The following is a 24583-nucleotide window of genomic DNA, read 5'->3' on the forward strand; positions in this document are numbered from 1 at the left end:
TTTATGAGTGTGCACTGCTTCAAGGTTTGAGGAGTCTGACTGAAAGAGGAAATTTCCACAAGAAGACACCAGATTAGATCCCGATGACGTTGTCATTAGAATTCTTGAAACTAGTAAGTGACATCAGAGGCCCATGACTCCAAAATCTTTCCATGTATCTTTTGATCAGGTCAATTTATTCTAGCTTTTTTTCCCCCCCTCAGGAACTCGATTTAAATCTGTGTATCGCCAGGAGCAGACAACATGGACAGAGAGGTGAGATTCATGTTAACAGTAGTCTCCTTTTTGATATTTCCCCTTTAAAGCAGCCCGTTTAGCTTGATTTTTCATAATATCCGTGCCGGGAAAGTACAGAACTCCAGCGTCCTTTGCAGCGCTCACGAGTAAAGAGAGTGATTAACGAGTCGGCCAAAGAGCACGGTGGCAAAGAGTCTATAGACGTTAAACAAAAGTGCCTTCAGAGTTTCAGGATTCCCATGATCCATAAGAGGACCTCACTGCGCCTGTCCACTGTTTCTATTTTTGATTAGATTTATAAACACAGCGCCACATATTTTCATGTGGCTTATCGCCCCAGGGCAGAGTTAGATTGACTGCGCTGAAGCTGGGAGGCTGGAGAGTTTTGGGCCAGGGCTGAAGTGAAATAAGTAGTGTAATTGTTTCTGTGGAGCGAACGTGGGACCTCTTCTGCTCTGAATTACACATGGCTCAGCCCTTTGACCTAAGCAGGCTCAGCCATGGCTGGCGCAGCTCCTAAAGTTGCACGGAAGGGTCATCGCCTAGCGAGCTGGAACGTCATCTGTCAGGCGAGATGCCAGCCAAGGACTCTATTCAATTACGCCCCTTCCTAGTGACACACATTTTGCTACCACCTCAGCTTCAGTTAACCCTCTGCCATATCCGTTATTATTGCATCAGGAAGTTCCAATGAGGGGCCTTGGAGGATCTGCAGGTCCCATGCACTTGGCTTTTAGTGTACTAAACTTCACATCCTCTTCGGGGATGTGCCAAACTGTTCGAATGTTAAGATGACTGCGTCCTTGAACCAGTAAGGTTTGGAAAAATGTTAATAAGCTATGCTTGCTATTTGTTTTTCCTTAGTGAACATCATTGAAACTCTTTCAAAACAGGTGATAATTCAGACACAGCCCTTGAAATAATCATGGCTGAAGGGGGACAGGACTGTGAGAGAAATGCTACCTGGTGTCCATTTTGCGGTGGTAGAGAATTCATAGTCTGTAAATTTTACAGTGAGTTGGATAAATCCATTGACCTCTACCTAGATGAAATTCTGTAGTCAAACACTTGTATTTTATTTTATTTTTCTCAGTAAACCAGAGTACTCAAGGTTTACATTCAAGACATTTGTCCTTATTTCCAAAATGAGTTCTGCCTCTGAAACAAATTTAAAAAAAAATTTAAAGTTATTTCTTTCACCGCTTATTTTATAAGCAAAAACATCTTCATAACTCTTTTATAGGTCTGATAACTTGGAAATAATTCAGCTAAGCCTCAGTTCTAAGTTATATGAGATTGAAATGTTTCCTTAAAGACTGTATAATGTCACTTTTAAAAACTTGTATTAACTTAATCTAGGGACTCTCACACAAGAAAATGGAGAGGCCGAGGAGAGGCCATTATCAGATCAGTCACAACAGAATTAAAACCATAAGCTCCTCTCGTTCATAGCCTGACCCCCCCCCCATAGTCTCATTAGCTCACACTTTGGTTGTTCCCCACCTGATCTGACACAGAATGCTCAGAGCAGACAGGTGCAAATTGCAAGCTATTCACTGTGGCTGTTTTTCTTTAAATTGACAAAGTAATAGAGCCCGGGGAAGAAAACAGGTTTAAGGAGGGAAGTCTAAACTGGGACAGGCCAGCTGGCTACGGGGGTTCAATAGAGTGACCTGCTAAATCGCACCTTCAAGCCACTTGCCAGGGAAGGGCCCTCCAGTGTTCTTCCCCTCTGCCTTTTTTTCTTACTGAGGGGAATGTCCTGCTGAACCTCGCTCTGGCTCTGATGTGTTGTAAAAGCCAAGGTGGATGAGACCAGAATCCAATATACCTGATCTTTGTTGTCAATTCATCCCTGCCTACGCTGCCCCCCCCCCCCCCCGCAATTCAGCATGGTTAGCTTCCAGGAGCTGGACCGGATTGATAATGCTTCTATCCAGGTCTTTTTTTTTTTTTTGTCTGATTCACATGAAGCCCGGAGCAGTGAAACAACAGAGTGCTCACCCTCATCTCCACCCCCAGCTCCAAACCAGATGAATCTGCTGAGCTTGTCAGCCGAAAAACAACACTCTACTAGGAATACAACACTCTACTAGGAATACTCAAGTTCATTTCATAGAAGAGACACGCCACGCCAGCCTCTGTAGGAATCAAAGGCACGCATTTTGAAAAGGGACTGGGGACCTTGTCATCATGAAGTGGCTACTCTTAGTGACTACCCTCTGTGCCCTAGAACTGTTGCATGCAAGAAGCCGTTGGAGCTCTGAGGCCTCTGACTTCCTCTGACTGTGGGATCTGCCCATGTGGATAAGGGCAGCGAGACAACTTGTTTACAGCTGGACAGAAAACAGCCAGACACAAATGAGGGATGACGGTTTCATAGAGCATGCTGGCTGATCCCAGATGCAATGTGACTGCTCTGAACTGAGCGATGATCCGTACAGTATGCAGAATTCTCTCTCTGGCTGGTCTGTGCCCACCAGCCTTGAAAAGTCCTCCTCGCACTCTACAGCCTCGGCTGAGTGCAGCCAGAGCTGAGCAGCAGCACCCCGGGATGGATTCAGCCCGGGACGGATTCCTTCCGACAACGATCACATTCTTTTATAAACTTATAGATTTGGGTTGTCACTGGTTATAAATGAGTTTGTTGTTGCTCATGTTGGCTTACTCCAGGAGAGATTTCCTTTCCAGTTGAGAGTGCAGGCATCAAAACGTATTTGGTGCTTTTTAGAGAAAAGAAAGAAGATATCATGGGAAACGTCACTTTTTCAAATTTTCAGGTGGTGTTCCTTTTTGTTTTCTTGGTACAGATCAAAAATCATTGTTTTCTTCCACAGTGTGTACTATATTTCTAAAATGAAAGAAAAATCGATTTTTTTTAAAAGAATATACATGACAGAACTATGTTACAAGATGAATGTTTTGGAGATCTATATGACATTGTGCTTATGGTTTACCCTACAGTATGTAACAGGATCAGAATGTGTGTAACACTACAGTTTGTATGCAACACTGCAGTTTGTATGTAACACCACAGGATGTATGTAACACCATAGCATATATGTAACACCACAGCATGAATGTAACACCACAGTATGTATGCAACACCACAGTATGTATGCAACACCATAGTTTGTATGTAACACCACAGGATGTATGTAACACCACAGGATGTATGTAACACCATTACAGTATGTATGTAACACCATAGTATGTATGTAACACCACAGGATGTAATACCATCATACCATGTATGTAACACCAAGGGTGTATGAAACAACACAGGATGTATGTAACAGCACAAGATGTATGTAACAGCATAGGATGAATGTAGCACCACAGGATGTATGTAACACCACGCATGTAATACCATCATAGCATGTATGTAACACCAAGGGTGTATGAAACAACACAGGATGTATGTAACAACACAAGATGTAGGTAATACCACAGTGTGTAATACCATCGCAGTATGTATGTTACACCACAGTATGTAACAGCTCAGTATGCACATAGCACCACGCTATTTAAACATTTAAAAGGACTAGTCTCTTTCTATCTTTTCACACCTCAATTACAAAGGGTTAAAATACAAGATGAAAAACTGCTCATTCTGATTTGACATCAAAATCCACTTTGCATTTCAGCACCAATTGAACAGAGAAGAGGGAGACCAGCCTGGGCTATAGTCACTGGAGATGCAGTTCAGATTTCTAGAGGATTTTGTTTATCTTCAAAACTTAATTGCTGTCAGGGAGAAGCAGGAAGATGATGGCAACTCTATCTCATTCTTTTAATTTATTTGAGTTGTGAAATACGCTACAGATTATTTAGTAGGTTTAAGAGCATCTATTTAAAGTGATATCATTTCCTGAAATGGTAATGGATGGAAGGATGAAGAGAGAAGGCTGGTGTTCCTGGAGGTACAGAGATGGAAATCTCACCAGGAGAGAGGTCTGAATTGAGAAAGGCTGTAGACAAACTCAGTTCACACCACGTAGAGGTGCCCATGTGTAAAGGAGAGAAAAGCCAGGAAATTGGAGGAGAGAAGTCGGAAATCACTCTTCATTTCCTTTTAACCATGTGTTAGCAGCTAAGAGGTCACGGACTACAAAATGTCACTCGGTAACCCTCCTGGGGGACCTGCCTGGGAGGTAGGGGTGGGGTGCAACCAGACATCGAATCCCTTTACAACACATGAACTTGTCAGATCTTTGAGACCTTTCTAACGTTCGAGAGCAAGCCTGTGATTTCATTTGAAGTTCTTCAGAAGGAAACGAGGTCTATCCACAGGGCCACTTCCTTCTATTTAAAAGCGCGTTTAACTCAATTGGAAAGGACTGAAGTGCCAAATTTACTGAACCATGTCAAGAAAACTAGTACCTGCTGCTATCTCGGAAGGAGGCTGTGAAAATGAAATCACACTTCAACCTTGTTCTTAACGAAATGTCAGAACATGTTGCGAACTACATGTTTCTAGGAGTTTACCTAGTTTTAAATGCGTATGGTCTACTGCTTTATAATTAAAACAGAAATGATGTCAATTGTGTAACTTACTTCATATTGTAATCTCTAGAATGTTATCTTTATTATATTATTATTATTATTACTGTTATTATTAGTGTGTGTGTATGTGTTTACCAGGGTACATGTGTGAAAGTCAGAAGGCGACTTTGTGAAGTTAGTTCTCTCCTTCCCCCTTTATGCCTGTTCTTGGGATCACATTTGGGTCACCAGGCTAGCATGGCCTGTGTCTTTACCTGCTGAGCCATCTCAACAGTCCAAGCCTGTGTTAATTGATACCCAACTACAATTCCATTCATCTAAACAATTTGTAGGATCTGTACCAGATTCCATGACAACCCCCTGATGCTGTTTACATCTTCTAAACAGTGCAACTGTGCCCAAATGCACCGCATACTCTATGGACGTAAAGAAGAAATATTAGGAATTCAGAATTCTTTTAAGAAAGGTTTACCCTTCATTTCAAAATGTGTGTGTGTGTGTGTGTGTGTGTGTGTGTGTGTGTGTGTCTGTGTGTGTGTTAGGTGCCCAAGGAGTCTAGAGCATTGAATCCTCTGGAACAGAAGTTTCAGGAGGTTTAGCTATCTGACATAGTGTTAGGAGCTGGACTTGGATCCTTTGGAAGAACAGACTGTTTTCTTAAATACAGAGCCATGTTTCTAGCCCTGGGGAATTCAGAATTCTTAAACTGGGAGAAAAAGAAAACTTTAAAATTACTGAACATTAAGCAAGATTCGCCCTGTTTTCTTTTGAAGGAATAAATTGACGTAGCTTAAAGGTTCTTGAAGATGTTTGACACAGAGTCCTGAAAAGTGCTCCAAGCTTATCTGGAACTAGCTAGGTAGCTCAGTTCGGTCTCAAACTTGACATCCCCCTGTCTTAACCTTCTGAGTGCTGAGATTACTGATGTATGCCACAATAGCTTTTAACTCTTCCTTCACACCAAGTTTTACTTTCTTTGAACTTGTAGACCATTCTCCTACCTCAGCCCCCTTCCCTAAGAGCTGGGATTCTAAGACTGTGTCAACATGCCCAGCTTCTAAATATCTTTTGAGTAGACCTATCTTCATCTTCAGTTTAATTTCTAGTACATGAAATAACAGTAACATATTGTATGGTAAACGTGGTTTTTAAAAGAAGACTCTTAGAAAACAAGGCCTTTCATTTTAGTTGACTTAAGACATACCAATTTAAAAACTTTTTTGTTGGTTTTTTTGTTTGTGGCATGCTGTATGATAATTAAATTGCTCCACAATGCTGTAAGACTGGTAGAAGTGTTTTTGAAAGAAGTCAGACTTACTGTAAACATTTTAGCAAAAAAAAAAAATTGGACTGCTAGTCTCTCTCCTACTTCAGCAGGGCCTCAGAGTAGACAAGGTCTTGTTTGTCATTTTGAATGTCTTCCTCAGACACATGGTTACGGGCTGTCTAAGCTGTAGTGTCTTTTGTTTGGTGATAAAATGTCTGAGAAAGAGCATCTTTTCCATCATGATGGACTGTCTGAGGTGAAGCATCTTTTTCATCATTTGCTGTTCCTGCAGACTTCATCTTTTGTGTTGTTTTACTTATTAATTTGAGTTTTATCATTTGTCTGAATTTGGGTATTTCTATCACAGACTTTTTAAAATTGACTTTGACAGTTATCCAGGATTCATCTGCAACTCATATGAGTATAGAAGTTTTTTTTTATTTGTATTATAGTTTTTTTGTATTATAGTTTGTTTTTAAATAATTTATTTTTTTCTCAAATCGTAATTCATTCACACAGGGGTTATAAACACAGAAAAGCAGGATGTAGGGAAGGGAATGACACTGGAGTGTGGGTGTTCAGGGGGAATACAGATATCTTTCAGAACTGGGTATTGGCTGGGTGAAGGTTCAGGGGACAAGTCACTATGACTCTGCCTATGACTCGCTTGTCCTTATCTAAGTTGGTATTGTCTGCCAAGGCTACCTATTTACAAGGTCTGTGACTACTCAGGCTAGTAAATTGTCACAAAAATTGCCTGTTTACATTAGCTTATATCCATCTGTTTCAGTATTTATCCACAGAGACCCAAGACTTGGTGTTAGTATACATGTATGACAGGCCTATTGCTGATTTTAGGCCTATGGGTGATTTTAGGCCTTCAGTGTGTAATCAGGGCTGCCCCTGACATCTCCTCCCTTCTCTAAGTATAGAAGGGCTGTGGCAATTTAATCTTGCGAAGGCAGAGATAGAGGCCTGACCTCTAGTACTTGAAGGGGACCTTGTAATGGCTTCGGTCCCCCTGTTGTTGTCCAGTGAGGCATGAGGACCATACCCATCCCGATGTCTTTTTCCTGGAGAGGGGATACTTTTGACATCAACCCCTATGCAGTCAGGCTTGTCTTGAGTATAGAAGTTCTAATCATATTTCTGGCTACACGTTTCCATTTTTGACCACTCATTATGCATACTAATATTAGTGGGCTTTTCAGATATATAATGAATTTTAGTTTTCCCTGGTGTGGTCCCTTGTGAAATCTTTGAGACTCCTATAGAATATGACTCTCTTGGTATTTTGCAGCATCTTGGCTGCTACTTACATTTACCAAGGTTGGATTGTATACATTCACGATAGCATTTAAATCAATAGTTAATTCACATACTGGACTCCAGCAGTTTAAAACAATGTGGATGCAACCGAGAACAAACAGGCAGCATATACAAGCTGTCGTGTGTGTTTATTTGTGTGTGTGTGTGTGTGTGTGTGTGTGTGTGTGTGTGTGAGAGAGAGAGAGAGAGAGAGAGAGAGAGAGAGAGAGAGGTGCACCTGATCATGTGTATCTGTGTGGGTACATGTGTACCATGACATGTGTATGGATAACAGAAATGCAGATCTCTCTTCCCACCTTGGGATACTGGGTCTCTTGTTGCTTGTTACTGCATATGCCAAGGTAGCTAGCCCAGGCCCTTTAGGGATTCTCCTTTCTATGTCTCCCGTGTTACTGTAGTACATTATATATGTACAAAGACATATAGTACATTATGTCTGTTCTTTTTTAAACTTGGATATTTTATTTTACATTTCAAATGCTATCCCCTTTCTCAGTTTCCCCTCAGCAAACCCCCCTACCCCATCCTCCCTTATTCTGCTTCTGTGAGAGTGCTCCCCACCCACCCACCCACCCACCCCCTCCTGCCTCACCACTCTAGCATTCCTCTACACTGGGGCATCAAGCCTTCACAGGACCAAGGGCCTCCCCTCCCATTGATGCCAGAAAAGGCCACTGCAGCTCCTTTAGTCCTACCCCTAACTCCTTCTTTGGGGTCTCTGTACTCAGTCTGATGGTTATCTTTGAGCATCTTCAATCTGTATTGGTCAGGATCTGGCAGTATCAGGCTCCTGTCAGCAAGCACTTCTGGCATCCGCAATAGAGTCTGGGTTTGGTGTCTGCAGGTGGGATGGATCCCTAGGTGAGTCAGTCTCTGGATGGCATTTCCTTCAGTCTCTGCTCCACTCTTTGTCCCTGTGTTTCCATGTGTGTTCTTTTGTGATATTCTAAGGATCAAAGTGCAGGTCCTCATGCGTGCCGGGGAAGCACTCTAACCACTGAGCAACCTTCCCAGCCCACATGCAGATTTTCTACAAGATAATTTCATTCTACCAAAAGGAGATTGTATCTAAGCCCAGTCTGAACAAATGCAAATTGAACTGTGCAAGTTTTCCAGTGTTCTTAATTTGTTGAGGGCTCTTTGTATTAATTAAAAATGATGAAAACAAAGTATTTTAATGTGACCTTCATTTGGCATTTGTATTAACTTTTCTTATCCTATTTTATTTAATTCTTCCACTTCTGATGTTCAATTAGTGTTTGACCCCTTTAGGAGAGATGTAAATTAAATGACATTTCAATGCCATCCGCCATCCCATATTTAAAATACTGTGTTAGTTGTGGATCATAAATGATGATCTTCATTCTTTAGCTAATTTATTCATTTAACAATTTCCCTCCAGAAGTTTCAGCAGAAGGCTGTGAAGCAAACTAAGCAGAAGAAATCCACGTCGGCTGAATTTCTGATGGGTGAGCCTTACTTGATGAGTTATTGCTCATAATTTGTGTAAGGATTAATTAACTAATTACAGACAAATGGCTGAGGGCGAAATTTTGCTCTAGCTTGTCAGGGTGCAATTTGTAATTATTTTAATCATTTATTCTTTTTTTTAAGAGTTAATTTTAACCTAATTCTGTTTTGGTGACATTTGAGGACGATACACTTGAGTCTTTCTGCACAAGAATTACTGAGAGTAATTTTCTGCTTAGCCCTGGAATCCTTCAGCCTATTGTGTGATCTTATGACCTCCTTGTTTTGCTCTAGTTGAAGAAGACCCAGAAGCCACGGAAGGTGCTGGGAATCCAGGTTTTAACATGAGCAGCCCAGGACTCTCAGCACATCGGGCTCCAAAAGAGAAAGGTATTAAACATGACATGCTGGATCACACCCTTGCAGCTCATCAACAAAAATCCAGGCTGCCAGCCTCAGCAGGACCCAAAGGTGTGACTTCAGTCCTGATTACGCTCACACTTGGTGACACTTGCTCCTCTTCTCATCTGACCTGGGCATCCTGAACAGGAACCTGACATTCCACTGAATCACACCTGTACAGCTTCTGAGGAAGATTTGTTTGGGGAAAGGGGGAGGTGGTGATACAGCTGAGGATCTGTGCAGCCATTGGGTCCAGGTGATACACAGCTTTTTGGGTCAAGGATATGAAGGAATGAATTCACTGTTCTTTGGGAAGTTGAGATAAACAAGCCCTTCGATGCCAGAATGCTAAGACCCTTGGCTATGTTGCAGACGGGGGCTTGAAGGTTGACACTGTTGCTTATAGAATGTTACCAGGCTAATATAGTCGAGAAATAGATTGACATGTTATTTTGGGCTTCAGACTTGTAGCTGATCTACCCTTTAGATTAGAATCGTATTTTCTGTGTAGATTCTAGAAACCCATGCAAGAATTTACAAATAAATGAAGAAATACTATTTTAATATTTAGAATCCCCCGAAGTAATTTACTTGCAAAGAAAAGCTCTTTACTCTTTGGTTGAGGGGGTCTCAGTGATCATTCATCCCACCACTGCCTATGAAAGAAAATCTTCTCCCGTTCTAATCTCTCTGGCAATACCTATGGCTGTTCTTCCTGCCCTGGGAGCTACATTTCTTCTAAGCTCAGATGAGTCCCTACCTACAAAGGAAGAAGTCATTAAAACTTGCTGTCGTTGCTCTCATCTTCACCGCAAACAAGCCGGAAGACATCCGAATTTAATGACCAAATAGCTTTTTTGAAGGGAAACTCTGAAGTAATGAAGCATGAGCTGGCGCAGATGTGCTCTCTGCTGGTCCCACTTAGCAGGCTCATCATGATTCCCACCTGTACAGTGCAGGCCCTCCATATCCCAGTAGGTTAGCTTGTGATTTTTAACTCCTGAGGCTCAGGGGAAATTCTGCCAGCTTAGCGGTTGCTACCCTCTGCAATCGCATCATATCACCTATGTTCACATCAAACAGACTTTGTTCAGCTCTGCCTTTCGTTGCATGGTGTCTGTCAGTGTTTTTCTTGGAAGTCCATAGTCCAGTGAGAAGATGGGTGGCTAGCAACAGTGCATATCCATGAGTATCTATGATATGTTAGTCTTACATTAGCCACTTTGTGCACAGCACATCCTTTAGTGTCGCAAAACTCAGGAGTTATGTAACAGACAAGAAATTCAACTCAGTGTAACTGAGGCAACCCTAACAGTGATCAAGACCCTGTAATTCCTAAGCAGTTGTTTTAACTTAACATCTAAAAGTCAGTCAACAGCATCTCTGTGTTCCAAGCATTGAAAGAGGAGGCTGAGAACAGGTAGTTAGACACGCGATTTCTGTTCTTATGTCTTTCTTTCTGGAAATTAGTTCCCAGGCCACAGGTAGATGAAAGAGAGTCTAGGAGATGTTGTCGTTAGCAAGGAGTGAAGTGTCATGCTGAAATTGGAATTCTGCTGTTAAAGAAGGTATTGCATACTGGAGTCAAGTGGCAGATCTTCTTCTAGGTCCATCTGGCTGTTATCTTTATTTTATAAATAAGAGAGGAAGGTACATTTTGGCTCATGATATCAGAGATTTATATCCATGGCTATGACTTTATTGCCTTGAGCCTGGGCCAGCATAGCACATCGTTGTGATAGAATGTGGCACAGACTCAATGTGTCAGAGAAGCAAATGGAGGGAAGGAAGGGGGAATGAAGGAATAGGAGGAGGAGGAAGAGGAAGAGATAGATGAGACGAAATAGATAGATAGGTAGATAGATAGATAGATTAAAAAAATGTCTATCACCACAGATAAGGTACCCATAACTTACCAAAGCAATGATAACACTAAAATTTTACTTGGTAAAGCATGTTTCTTGAGGTTATATACAGGCATATGAGTGAGGAGTTACAGCAGCATAGATGACTCAAAACTATCTGCCTCTCTGAAAAGCCCAGACCAACATGGAAGAGAAGTCATGAAAATTACATCTCTGGAGCTACAAGTAGTATGTGCAGGCAACATCACAGGTTGGAGATCCTCCTCCAGGGAGCTGTGCACAGTAGGGAGCCTCTTATCTCCAGCAATTACTTATTGTTCTTGTAGTCTTAGGCTGGGACATTGTGATTACTGTTAGTTTCAGGAACTTCCTGAGACTTGAGAGATGCTTATTTCCCAAGTCTCATTGGCCTCCTTCCTCCCTCCAGGAGGGAATATTTTAATTTGGAAGAAATTGCTACCCAATTCAGAAACAGGTAAATATGCACTTTGGGTAAAAGTACATATTACCAGCAAGCATTAGCCAAAGAAAAAAATATATACCATATAGCATGAGTCACTATAGTACTTTTAAATTTCTAAGAGCTATCTTAATAAAATGATTTAACTTTTAAAACATCACCAAAATAGTATACTATCAAACCACAATCAATGTAAAATGTCCAGTATTTTGTGGGGTTTTCCCCCCTTTGGCAAAAAGTATGTATATAATTTCAGATATCAAAACTAGCAAGTCCCCATTTCAATTCTCTGGGAATTGTCCATGGACTGAGTATCTCTCTCAGTGAGATAGAATGGGCATGGGAAGTAGTAATTTTCATGAGTGATAGTTGGCCTGATTCTAGAAAACAGAGAAAAGCTATAACCCAAAGTAAAGCCAGGTGGAAGCAACCAAAGATGAAAAGAGTTTTATAGGGAAATCCAGGAAATGTTTAGCATCTGCACCAATCTAGTCAGACAGTGAAATAGAGAGGGGTTTACCATGTCTGTCCTGGAACACAGCCAGCTTAGAAAAAGTACATTTGATGCATCTCTCCCCCACTTTGGGAGAGCCTCTAAAAATTCAATTGCAAATGAGATGTGCGATTTTATGGTCTGTGAACAAGGAAGAATATTTTAAATATGTGAATTTAGAAACTGCCAGATAGCATAGAACACAACGTTTCCTTTTAAACAACTTTAAGAACATTTAGACCGTCTGCCAATATGATTACTTAGACAAGGAGAAGAGCCTACATTCTCACTATGATATTGTTGTAATTAGCACAAATTATCATCTTACGAGTGCATATCAGCACATTTGCCCCTTAAAGATGCATTTTAAAGGAAACCATTGTAAATGACAGCAGAATTCCAATGTTACTTATTTACATGGGCTATCTCAAGAATAAATAAAATTATTAGATTAAAAATAGTGTCTGAGAGAGAAAGTCTAGAAGAGGGGTTTTCTAAAAATAAGTTTATATAAAAAGATCTTAAATTTATTATGGATTGAACCCGGAAGCAGAGTAAAAGAGTCATGAGTACGAATGAGAATGCCCCCCAGAGGTTCATATGTTCAAATACTTGATGCCTATTTGATGGGACTGTTTGAAAGGGATTAGGAGGTGTGGCCTTCTTGTAGAAGTTATGTCACTATGGTTGGGCTGTGAGGTTTCAAAAGCCCATTCCATCCCCAGTGAGCTTACTCTGCTTTGTGGTCTAGTCTCAAGATGTAAGCTCCTGCTCCAGTGCCATGCCTGCCTGCTTCCATGCTCCCACTATGATGGTCATGGACTCTAACTCTCTGGAACCATAACCCCCAAATTAAATGCTTTCTTTTATAAGTTGTCTTCGTCATGGTGTTTTGTCATAGCTATAGCAAAGTCACTAAGATATCTGCCTTTAGAAACAGATGGAATGGACAGCTCCTGGATAGTCCACTAGGATTTTAAAAGAGTTTGGATGTCTGCCTTATTTTCTTGTACATCCCATTGTGAAGACATCCTCGTAAGCTTCTTACTGAGATCTCAAGGAAAGCTACTGAGTGTTGTGAAGTATGTCCTAGGTTTGTATTAGGCATTTTGCTGTGGTGTGAATGGTAAGTAAATCAGGGGAGAAAGTGTCATTCAAACCCTCCTGCCTGCTCTTGCTGCACCTGGAGCTGCTCTGTCTTTGCATACTGGCTTCCAGCGAAAGCAGATTTCTTATTCTTTCAGTCACTAGTGGACCTTCCTTTATAGGCAGTTAGTAAATGCCTTCTACCATTAAATTTTCAGAGAAATACACACATGCCATTTGGGGTTGCTTGTCTTCAGCATTGCCTGTGCACACTGCTGTTCAGGTCCCAGCATCCTTGTCCATCATCCTCTTTGCTCACTGCTGGTGATGTGCCAGCCTGGTGATAACTAGAGTCTGAGAAAGAGGGGTTGAGAAATTCCAGATGTTGAAAAAGGAGAGAGGTAGAGAAGCCACAGCTGCTTATAATTTTAAAGAGTGCAAGGTATTGGCACAGGTTCCTAAGCCAGTACAGCCCGAGGCTGGGTAGATAGAAAGGACATCTTTATCATTATGAATATATAAATGGGGACACTAAAAGAACAGTTAATGACCATTCTAAATGGCTGGAAAATGAAATCTTGGGCAGGTACAAGAAAGGGCCATGGAAAGAGGAAGAATAAGAAGTGAGAGAGTAGATAGCAGGCAGCTCAATGAATGATGGGAAGTTTTATTTATCTTTCCCATTTCTTTTAATACTTTGGTTTCACCTAGACTTTTGAAAGAGGAAGAGAGGAAAAGAAGCAACTAAAATTACTTCAGTGTATAAACAAGCAGATTAAACTATTCTATTTGTTAAAGTGCAGCTCCTGGGATGCCTAGAATACCCTTCCCATTCTGTTCTCTCTCCCAGACATCCAGGATGACAGTGTTCCCATGATCCTCTGCTGTACATTTCAGGATGGCATCGCCCTCAGAGGCAGTTTGACAGTCAGAGTACTCAAGTGTGTGTGTTATACCGAGAGTTCCTTGATGATGAACACCAGTGATTCTTGACTGATTTAGATGGAGGGATTTCATGAGCTCAGAGAACTGATGGTGTCGTTGGACAGAAACCAACCTGCCTGCAGGGTTAGAAAGTCTGAAGTACAGGGACTGTCATGTTGGCACAGTCATGTTCCGATAGAGCCTTCCCCACTGTGATGAGTGATCATGTTTGTTCTCTCCATGCTTTAGGGGTGAGAGCTCCATTGGTCTTGCCTAGGCTACATTCCTGCATCCTGGATTTGGGACAGAGGGTAGGGAGTAGGTTCTTTTAAGCCCTCCTGGCTTCTGCAGTGGTACACAGGCCTCTGGAGTTATTGACCCATCATGCCTAAACAAGACAGGGGCCTGAAGAGATGCCTCAGCAGCAGTCAAGAACAGCACCTGTTTTTCTGGAGAAGGTGGCTTCAGTTACCAGCATCCACATGGTGACTTACAGCTTTTTGTAACTACAGTTCCAGAGAATTTAATGGCCTCTTTTGGCTTCCATAGGCACAGCATGTGGGTATTGTGTGCAGGCAAAACACCCATACATAGAAAAAGCAAAAACAAAACTATGTACAATGGGAACAAGAAATTATAATGTAATTGGTGACAGGATGCCAAAGCAAGACATAGAAAAAAAATAAATGAATTAATCAAGAATTTACTTAGTATCCACTGTAGTTCATATGTCCAGAATTATCTGTTGAACACATCTCACTATTGACATGGTATAGGCACAATTATTTGGACATTACTTCTGTACTGCCTTGTTTAAAATTATGGATATTTCCATATTTATCTCTTACTAAATTTCCTTATGTATCTCTTTATTTTGATCTCATTCATTGAAGAGGACATTTATTGGATATTTTCTAGTCTCCAGGCATTATTCCATGTGTAGGAACAGATGTGAGGAAGTAGACTTATAGGACCTCCATGATCCCCAGACATACTCCAGCAGCAAGATCAGACTGTGGGACTGGTGTAGTTTAGAACTGGCTAATTCCAGTTAATTGAACACTTTCCAAAAGCAAAGGTTGTGTTTCCTTACAAAATGTTTTATAAGTATTTTATGAATAATTGTACTTGAATTGAGCACTATAGAAGCATGAGACAGACAAGGAAATGTGTGTGTGTGTTTGTGCATATGTGCATGTGTGTGCACATGCATGTGTGTCTGACTGTGTGTGTGTGCATGTGTAAGTATGTGTTCATCATAAAGTATAATATTGAGAATACCTAATCTGAATATGATGGGTTGTTGTCAAAAATATACACTCTCTAAAAAGTATTACATGGAATTATAATCAAGGGATGGAGAGACACATCATTGAGCAAAGCTGCTTGTCGGCACATCTGGTAATCTGAGCTCTATTCCTGGGATCCATATGGTGAAAGGAGAGAACTGATCTTCTCAGTCTAAATATTCAAATAAGATGCAAAATAAAATTTTAATAGAGCTATACAATAAAGAATATAAAATAATCTCATGTTTAGATTAGGGTCCCATTCTCGACATATTTTATAAAATATATGTACATAGTCCAAAATGTGAGAAAATCTGAAAACTAAAACATGTTTATTTTATGTTTTGGAGATTGAACCTACAATCAATCATATGCTGAGCAATTGGTGTGCCATTGAGTTGGGCCCTCAACCCAAGCACTTCATGGGTTAAAGCGACACAGTTGGTACAACTGATCCCAGTCGAGTTGATTAAGTTAAACCTTGAGTTAAGACTGAATATGTCTAAATATCTGTGGGCTAGAGTGGCCTACTGTCAACAGAGACTTCAAATGAAAGAATAAATGAACTAGAAAAATAGCTTTTCATAAATCAATGACATGATTTGGCATCTTAGCAATTGGACAAGAATTTAAAAAATTTTAAATTAAAAAAAAGAGAAACATAATTTTCTCTAGATATTGGATGAATTCCTAGGAAATATTTCTTGGGCACTGGAGTAAAAAGTTGCGAGTCATGATGGAATTCTACATTGAATTCATTCTTTTCTTTTAGGGAACAACATTGTGTTTCCAGGGAAAGATTGCTAAGAAAAGGGTCAGATATATGCCATGATCTTGTGTTAGTGTCTCGACAAGAGGGTTTTAAGATTATAGTTATGTGATTTCCATTCATTTATAATTCTGTCTACTGCTCATGCCTTATAGTCTCATCTCAGGCACTTCTTTCTGAGGTTTAGGGAAAGGTCCTTAACCAGATTGTAGGCAGCATCCTTGTCAGCCCTCACTGAACTAGAAGAGAGTCACATCTCTTCCCTTGGCACTATGATGGAACATGCATGGGAAAGGCATGAGTTCAAGACTTGACCAAACCAAAGGAGATACTAGACAGAACATGGCTTGACTCAGAAAGAATATTAGCTGACATCAGTGTTGGAAGTCACAGATGTCCTGAGAGCTAGCATGGCTAGGGAAATAGCAGGAAGTGTTTTTTTCCCATGTATTTGTTTGTTTATATTTCATGTGCATAGGTGTTTTACCTGAATGTAAGTTGGTATAAGGGTCTCAGATTTCATGAAACAGGAGTAAAAGACAGTTGTGAGCTGTCATGTGGGTGCTTGGAATTGAAACTGGGTCCTCTGGAAGACAAGCCAGTGTTCCCCACCACTGAGCCATCTCTCCAGCCCCTCTTTTATGTGACTTTATAAAGATGTTTCATAATGTGATTTCATGATGGATGTGTGGTCATTTGATTTGAAAAGGTTCATTATGAGTGTAGGATCTCAACAGTAGGCAGAAAGGCAGAGGCCACATGGTAAGGACACAAAGTGATAGGCGTACCACAGAAGGTGAATACAGTGTGTACTGGGCGTCTGTTGCTGAAGATCTTTCCAGGAAAAGTGAGGGGTTCTCTTGAATGAAGGACAGGGGATCTGCAACGGTGACTGTTAGTTAGAGAATCCTGGGTTAGTTTTAGGATTGCCATCCTCAATTTGCCTTCATTACACATGAATATGAATGTTTCCGATTCAAAGAGCATGCAGATACCTGTTTAAAATATCCAGCTTGATTGGAGAGCACACACAAGGAGAACCGTTTCCCCTGTAGCGCACATAACCTGTGTGATTTCAGAAGTGATTTTGTATAAAATGGTTTACATTGTTCTCATTTATAGCTGTTTTTCCCTAAAGATGGAGAACAGATATTGTATAAAATTTATAGAACGTGTAAAAATATATAATTTTTTTTTGCTTCGGGACATTTCAACTCTTATTAAGAAAAAGGAAATATATAGGAAAATCATTTGCTTTAGGTTTATTGAACTGACCTGAATTGGTGTCTTTAGAAACCATTTGGTTCCTAAGTGATTTTAATCTTTTTCATTGATTTAGAGAACTAAAAATAAACACTCAGGAAAATACCCTTCTCACCGAAACACAGAAACATTTTACATAGATATCTGACAGGCAGGATGACATATTCTAATGCTTTAGACAAACCAAGGTTTTACAGAGATAACATTTACATAAATACCTGATTAGTTTATATAAACAATTTAATTGTCCTTTTCCTATTTTGGGTGGCTTTAAAAAAAAAATGAATCACAGAATTCTAGAAAAGTTTCCCATTGGAAAGACTATTTTAGTCAAGTATTGGAAGTTTGAGAATGTCAATAAAATAGCAAAACTTTAATTTATTTTCTTCTCAAAAGGCACTGCTTATTTATAGAGACTCACACAGAGTTGCCCGAGAAACAGAGAGTCCATTGTTATTTTGTGTGTGTGTGTGTGCGTGTGTGTTTGTTTGTGTGTGTGTGTTTGTGTGTGTGTTTGTGTGTGTGTGTGTATTCAGACCCTTGTATGTCTGTGTACATCTGCTCTTGCCTCTGTATACGATTGCGAGGGCCAGAAGGAGAGGTTTGCTCTCTAAATCAATCTTATTCCTCTTTAGCTTCTAGGAAAAAGTCAGTCACTAACCTGAGGGCCTCCAGGATCTGCCTGTCTCTGTCCTCCCAGTGAAGAGGTTCACAGACACATGTTAGTGTCAAAGAGCTGAACTCAAGCACTTCCATTTTAACAGCAAGCGGTTTCCTCACTCAGCCCCTTTCCTGCTCTTTTTCTATTTCTTTTTTCAGATTTAGTCATATATTTATGTATTTGAGTGCTCTGTCTTAGTGTAAGCCAGAAGAGGGAATCAGATCCCATTACAGATGGTTGTGAGCCACCATGTGGTTGCTGAGAGTTGAACTCAGGACCACTGGGAGAGCAGTCAATGCTCTTAACCACTGAGCCATCTCTCCAGCCCCCCTATTATCCTCTCTTAATTGCACTGTGCTCTCACCTACCTATCAAGCAAGGGTCACCTCTATCCCTTCTCTTCAAGTTAATGGGAAACACCAAGATATAAGGTTGAAAATATTGTATAAAATCTGTCAGAGACTGTTGGCTAAAGATAGGATATGGTGAGACTTATTTTAGTAATCAGATATGTACTATACCACTCAGCTCAGTGGTGACAGATGAATTCACTGACTTACGTACCAGTGAAATTTATGCCTCTTTACTACAAAGATGTGAACCTAAGAATCAGTCCACAGGATGGTGAAAAAGATGCTTAGGAATTTTCACAAACACAGAGATTCCGGAATGCAAACCATAGAGTTGTACACAGAGATCCAGGGACTTGCCTAACACAAGATCAGCTGTGTGGCATAAACAGAACCAGAAAAATGTCATTTTTTCTAACATACTAGTGATGTAATAGCAAATCTCTTAGGAGTGGGACAGGTTGCTGGGATTTGAACTCAGGACCTCTGGAAGAACAGTCAGTGCTCTTAACCACTGAGCCATCTCTCCAGCCCCCCATTATCCTCTATTAATTGCACTTAATTAGCTACATTCCCTGAAATATTTGATGTAAAATTTAAAATGTTTGTTTGTTTGACCAGATACAAATTATTTTACGCCAACACAATTCTGTATGTATCTTTATTAGGTCTGAGCTTTAACTTAAATTCAATAGCTATACTTCCATCTTAGGAAAATGTTTAATACAAACAGGTTTTATAACCTAAGTTTTCACCAGAAATTATGTCTTAGTCTTCAAACAATTTCATTGAGAATACTTTGGGCTATGTTTTATCACATGTTAAAAGGAATTTAACAGAGAAAAATGTTTCTTAGCCTTCATGTGATGATTGACCAGAAGTCCTATAAAAGGTAGAAAGTCTCAGCCATTTTACTTCTTGACAAGTATGCCTACCCATGAGTTTCCAGATTTGTTAGCAATGAATTATTCTTATTTTTTAAAGATTTCTTTTTAAAAATTATTTATTTATTTTATGTATATATGTATACTGTCGATGTCTTCAGACACACCAGAAGAAGGCACCGGATCCCATTACAGATGGCTGTGAGCTACCATGTGGTTGCTGGGAATTGAACTCAGGACCTCTGGAAGAGCAGCCAGTGCTCTTAGCTGCTGTGCCATTTCTCCAGCATTGAATTATTAATTTTGACTAAACTAAATCTGGTGATTCATTACATAAATTGTTTTCATATTGAAGTAAGCTTCCATTGATTAAAAACAAGAATCCCAATGAAGCCTATGTGTATTCCATAAACATAAGTATTCCTAGAGCTCTGGGATGGACGGAAGGTAAAATTAATGAGCGTGTAACCAGAAGGGGGAGGGACAGGAGGATTTCAGAATCTGAGGAGCAATATGCCATAGGAGAATGTTACTAAGCCTCAAACTTTGTACAAAGGACACTTTCTTTGGTATGACTTCCGAAGGCCTTTTATACGTGTGGGAATAAGGTATACTTAAACTTAACCTTTGAATCACCACAGTTACTTACACACAGGAAGCTCCGTCCTGTTTTGGCATTAGGAACTTAGGGACATGCTTCAGTTCTATGGAGGACTGCAGGTCCAGCGAGCACAGGATGCTTTCCTGTCTTGGGGGACTCAGAAGAGAGCCCCGCAGCAATTATGCACTTTATGGCACTCTAGTGGTTTACCCGTTAGAGAGGGCCTTGGGGGGAAGGAAGAATATGGCTCAATTAATTAGAACCTGTTAGCAAACTCCAACTATTACCCTATTTAGCTTTTCAAATCACTGATAGATGAAATACCCACAAGGTTTGGAAAGGAAGTGAGACTGAATAGTAAGCTGATTTGTCTAACAGGACACTAGCTCTTGTGTGCATTCTCAGACTCTGAAATGCTGGCTGCCATTAGATTTTAACCACAGACCTCACCCTCTGGTTATCACCTCATTAATTGAATAGTTTTCTCTTCCTCAAAGCTCTTGCAGTGAATGCTGCATGAATTAACATTTAAGGCTTCATTAGGGTAATTTTTTTCATCAATGGACATGTAATTTAATATAGAAACAACGTATAGAATGAATGCTTTCATATTTAGCTTGTTCAGTAGTAAGACAGAAGAAAACTTGTCTTACCTTTGTAGTCTCTGAAGAAGGTTAATAATCATGATGTCCATGGAAGAACTGATATAAAACACTAATATTTATGAGTCAATTATGAAGACTATGTAGAACTATGATTGCAGATGCCCCTTCCCTGGCTGTTCACCACAGCCTCGAACACTGTAGAGTTGAGATCTGTAACAGTTAATGACTCTTGATAATCATCTAGGCATCAATACATTATTCAAATAATATCTTTCTTATTCGAACAGCATTTTCGAATGTCCTAACAGTATTTTTGAATTCTAAAATGTTCTCATGGAACAGAATCATACTCAATTCAAATTATAATTATACTACATAAACTTCTCAGTAACTTTATCTGAGATATCCCTCTGTGCTTGCTAGTTTTATGTCAACTTGATGCAAGCAAAAGTCATCCAGGAGGAGGGAGCCTCAATTGAGGAAACCTGTAGGACATTTTCTTAATTAGTGATTGATGGGGGGGGGGTGAGTGGCAGCCAGTGGTAGGTGGTGTCATCTACCCTGGTATCTTTAAGAAAGCAGACCGGGCAAGCCATGATGAGCAAGCCAGTAAGCGGCACCCCTCCATGGCCTCTGCATCAGCTCCTGTCTTCAGGTTCCTGCCCAGATTCAGTTCCTATGCTGAAATCGTTCAATAATGGACAATGATATGAAAGTCTAAGCCAAATACACTCTCTCCCCTCTAAATTGCTCTGGTCATGGCATTTCATTCTAGTAATAGCAACCCTAAGATGCTCTTATCTTCGCCTTAACTACTTTCATGAAGGTAAGAGTGTTGGGTAGCCAGCTCAGTGGCTGATGTTTGTTATTACGTTTGTATCTGTTTCCTGAAGTTTTCGTTGTTTTGTTTGACATGTAGTGTGGTCAGGACTTGATTTTAGAAGATCTATTTTCAGTTGACTAAGTCATAGTCCTTTGAGTGGTGAGGTTGATCAATGCAGAGTACTGAACTAAGGTGTGTGAGGCCCTGTGGTCCATTCTCTGTGCTGAAAAGAAAAAAGGAAGGAAGGCAGAATGGAAGGAGAGAGGGATGATCAAAGGAGGAACAGAAGATAAAGAGCCTCTTAACATGAGTTACCTTTCATTTGAAAAGCTTTGCACACTGGCCTTATGAAGACCATGAGTGGGTTTACTATAAAAGAATTTGACAGACCTCCCGCGAGCCTATACTGTTTGGTTGTCTCCTAATTTCATAGATATAGTTAACCTGTCCAGCTCCATCAAAAATTTAGAGCTAAGATCTTTATATGAGATTTTCAAAAATGAGGAACGACGATGCAAAAATATGATCTTAAATATTTTTAGAAAGCCCAGAGGAGTCAAATTAAACTTTGGTTTTCTAGGCCTCGTTCCTTTAACATTTAGGAGAGTGTTCTAATTTGTAAAATGTTGCTATGTGGCTATAATCACAGAACATAAAGTCTTTAGTTATGTAGTCATAGACTACCTTGTTTGTATTGAGTTTATGGTATGTTATAGAAAATAGAGTGGCTGGTGGTGAGAACTGAATTGAAGCAGGTAGATTTATGGGCAAAGCATCAGGGTAAAGTCAATAACTAACCCTGCTGACACACACATGCGCACACAGACACAGGCACATGCACACACACAGTAGTAGCAGACAGTTGCTTCTGAGTTTCCTTTCTTTGGAACTCATGCAGCTGATGAGAGAGGAACTGACTGCATAACTGCGTCGAGGCACAAGCCATCCTCTCCTGGGTAATTTCAGTCTTGTTCTTCCAGCTCCCAAGGACCCACTTGGGTGCACACAGGATGGCTTCCCGAGCAAAGTTCATGTGTGGTGTAGTTTGAGAGCTCTGATTATGCTTTGTGATACTCTGAGCTAAATAATAGGAAAACCCAATACAAGAGGAAGGGAAGAAGGTAAGTGTGAATGCTTTCTTCCCCCAGTTCAGAAAAACAACATTGAGCTGGAAACTGGAAGGGATGCTGGGATACAGAGTGCTACACAACCACTTTACCAATGTGTTATTTTGCATGTCCTATCCAGTTGCCTCAATATACACGAGCGTGCCAACACACACACAGGGTGCTTGTCATCTCCTTCATCTGGGTATCACAGAGAGTTAACTACCAGCCACATAAAAACCTATTGTATTTGTATTGCTAAGTGCCCTACTTTGAATTTCTCAGTGGGTCTCTTAATTTCCCTGTGAGATGATTTAGTTATATCCAAAAGCATATTGTGAATGATGAGGACACGTTGAGGAATAATTCATCTTATTAGTAACCTAGCTCCTGGAAATAGCCACCTGATCCAAACTGCTTCCACTTGATTAAATCCTGATGCTGTCCAGTGTCTAGCCGTGGGTGCTAGAACTGAGACAAAACTTTAAGATTCCATGAGCCACATCTTTCACTCCCTGTACCACGTTAAAATTTTTGACTTGTTAGGTAAACAAAGGGTAGTCAATGGCAGAGAGTGACCATTTCGATACTGGACAGTTCATTCTTATTTGATTTGGAGATTGACATAAATTACAGAGAGGTGCTGGTAAGCATTCAACAGACATTGGAGGTGTGAAGAATTGGAGAGACATCACGTATGAAAACGGATAGATATCACACAGCATGAAGAAGTTTGGCTTTCATGGCTTACTCTGCTAAATTAAAACTCTAGATACCTCAGAAATACTGAGGTTATTAAGAAAATGTGCTTACTGTACATGTATGCTTTTGTGCTGTTAGTTTTTGACCAGGCTTCCCTTTCCTCGTGGTCTTGACCTGGCTGTTTCTAATCATAAACTTTTTTCAGGTGGCTGTTCTCCAGTAATCCCAGCTCTACCAGCAGGCTGTGTTCTGCAGACAAGACCCATAGGGTTTTTTTTATCTTAAAGACAATATCTCAATATCATACAAAAAGCATACTAAGGGGACCAATTCTAAGCATGTAAGAATGACCTCTTAGTATGGACAAGACAGTTCATATGTCTTTACTTCCACGAAGCTACATGTGATATTTCACAATGGGAACTACTAAGGGAATTACTGTATATAATTCACATGTTTACCCATCCACCTGGAACACAGCAGGAGCAATCCATGTAGACATAAAGGTGATTCTCTCCCAATCATGTAAGCGATCCTCAAGTGAGAAGGAAGCAGCTTGACACCTTGTAAGTACAGGCTTCCCTCACGCGCACAGCTGGACAGAGCCATCATCACACATGGAAGGAAGGTGGAAATGGCTGGAGGGCTCAGTGCCAATACACCCATTCCATGACTGTTGAGGAAGTTTGTTGGAACTTCCCAGATTACATCCAAAGATGTTCAAGTCTTGGATCCAAAATATCATCATGCTTCCATGTGAACCTTTACCATCCTTCTATAGGCATTCAAATCTTCTCTAGAGTAGTTATTATATCTTATATGATATAGACACTTGCATAAATGATTCCTATAGTTTATTATTCAGTAGGAAGAAAAAGAAAAAAAAGAAGGCCTGGGTGTATTGAGTGTGGATGCATTTATTTTTCAGATTCCTCCCTTCCCTTCCTTCCTTCCTTCCTTCCTTCCTTCCTTCCTTCCTTCCTTCCTTCCTTCCTTCCTTCCTTCCTTCTGTCGTTCTTTCTTTCTTTCCTTTAATATTTTTGTTGAATATGCAGATGTGTAAGCCACAGACACCGTCTGGACACTCTTACAGACTATTGGTTGAAAATGATCTAATTTTGTTTGATTTACAAAGGCCTTGAATAACTTGCGATTGTAAACTCACTTCTTGTGTTCATAGGTTAAGAGCTTGAGTTCTGCCAAGTAGGGGAAGCATTTATGTGATGGGTCTCAGTTAGATGGCTGTGCTGGGGTGAGAATAGAGAACATAACATGCCACTAACTTTGCTTCAGGAGAGCTGAGTTGTTTTGATGGCATTTAGAAGAAATGGTTTCCCAGTGCTCTCTGGGTTGTGAAAAACAAGTGAGTGAACAAAATAACCCACAAATCTGCCATCCCAATGAAGAATGGCATGAGAGAGGCCCAGGAACAAATCTCCAAGCTTTACCCTAGCTAGTAGTTGTTGATGGATAAATTAACAAAATTGGAGC

At 40.3% G+C, this 24583-nt stretch overlaps 1 protein-coding gene across 1 annotated transcript in view; it reads left to right on the forward strand.

The window, feature by feature from the left end:
• Positions 1-228: 228 nt before the first annotated feature.
• Ofcc1 (orofacial cleft 1 candidate 1) overlaps positions 229-24583 on the forward strand; it is a 278373-nt gene continuing 254018 nt past the window's right edge. Inside the window, exons 1-3 of the mRNA XM_028763273.1 lie at positions 229-255; positions 8742-8808; positions 9104-9280. Of these exons, the coding sequence (XP_028619106.1) occupies positions 244-255; positions 8742-8808; positions 9104-9280 (256 nt within the window). The 5' untranslated portion in view covers positions 229-243. The remainder of the gene's footprint in view (positions 256-8741; positions 8809-9103; positions 9281-24583) is intronic.

Source organism: Grammomys surdaster, unplaced genomic scaffold (assembly GCF_004785775.1).
Source record: "Grammomys surdaster isolate TR1022 unplaced genomic scaffold, NIH_TR_1.0 137, whole genome shotgun sequence".
Classification (NCBI taxonomy): Eukaryota; Metazoa; Chordata; class Mammalia; order Rodentia; family Muridae; genus Grammomys; species Grammomys surdaster.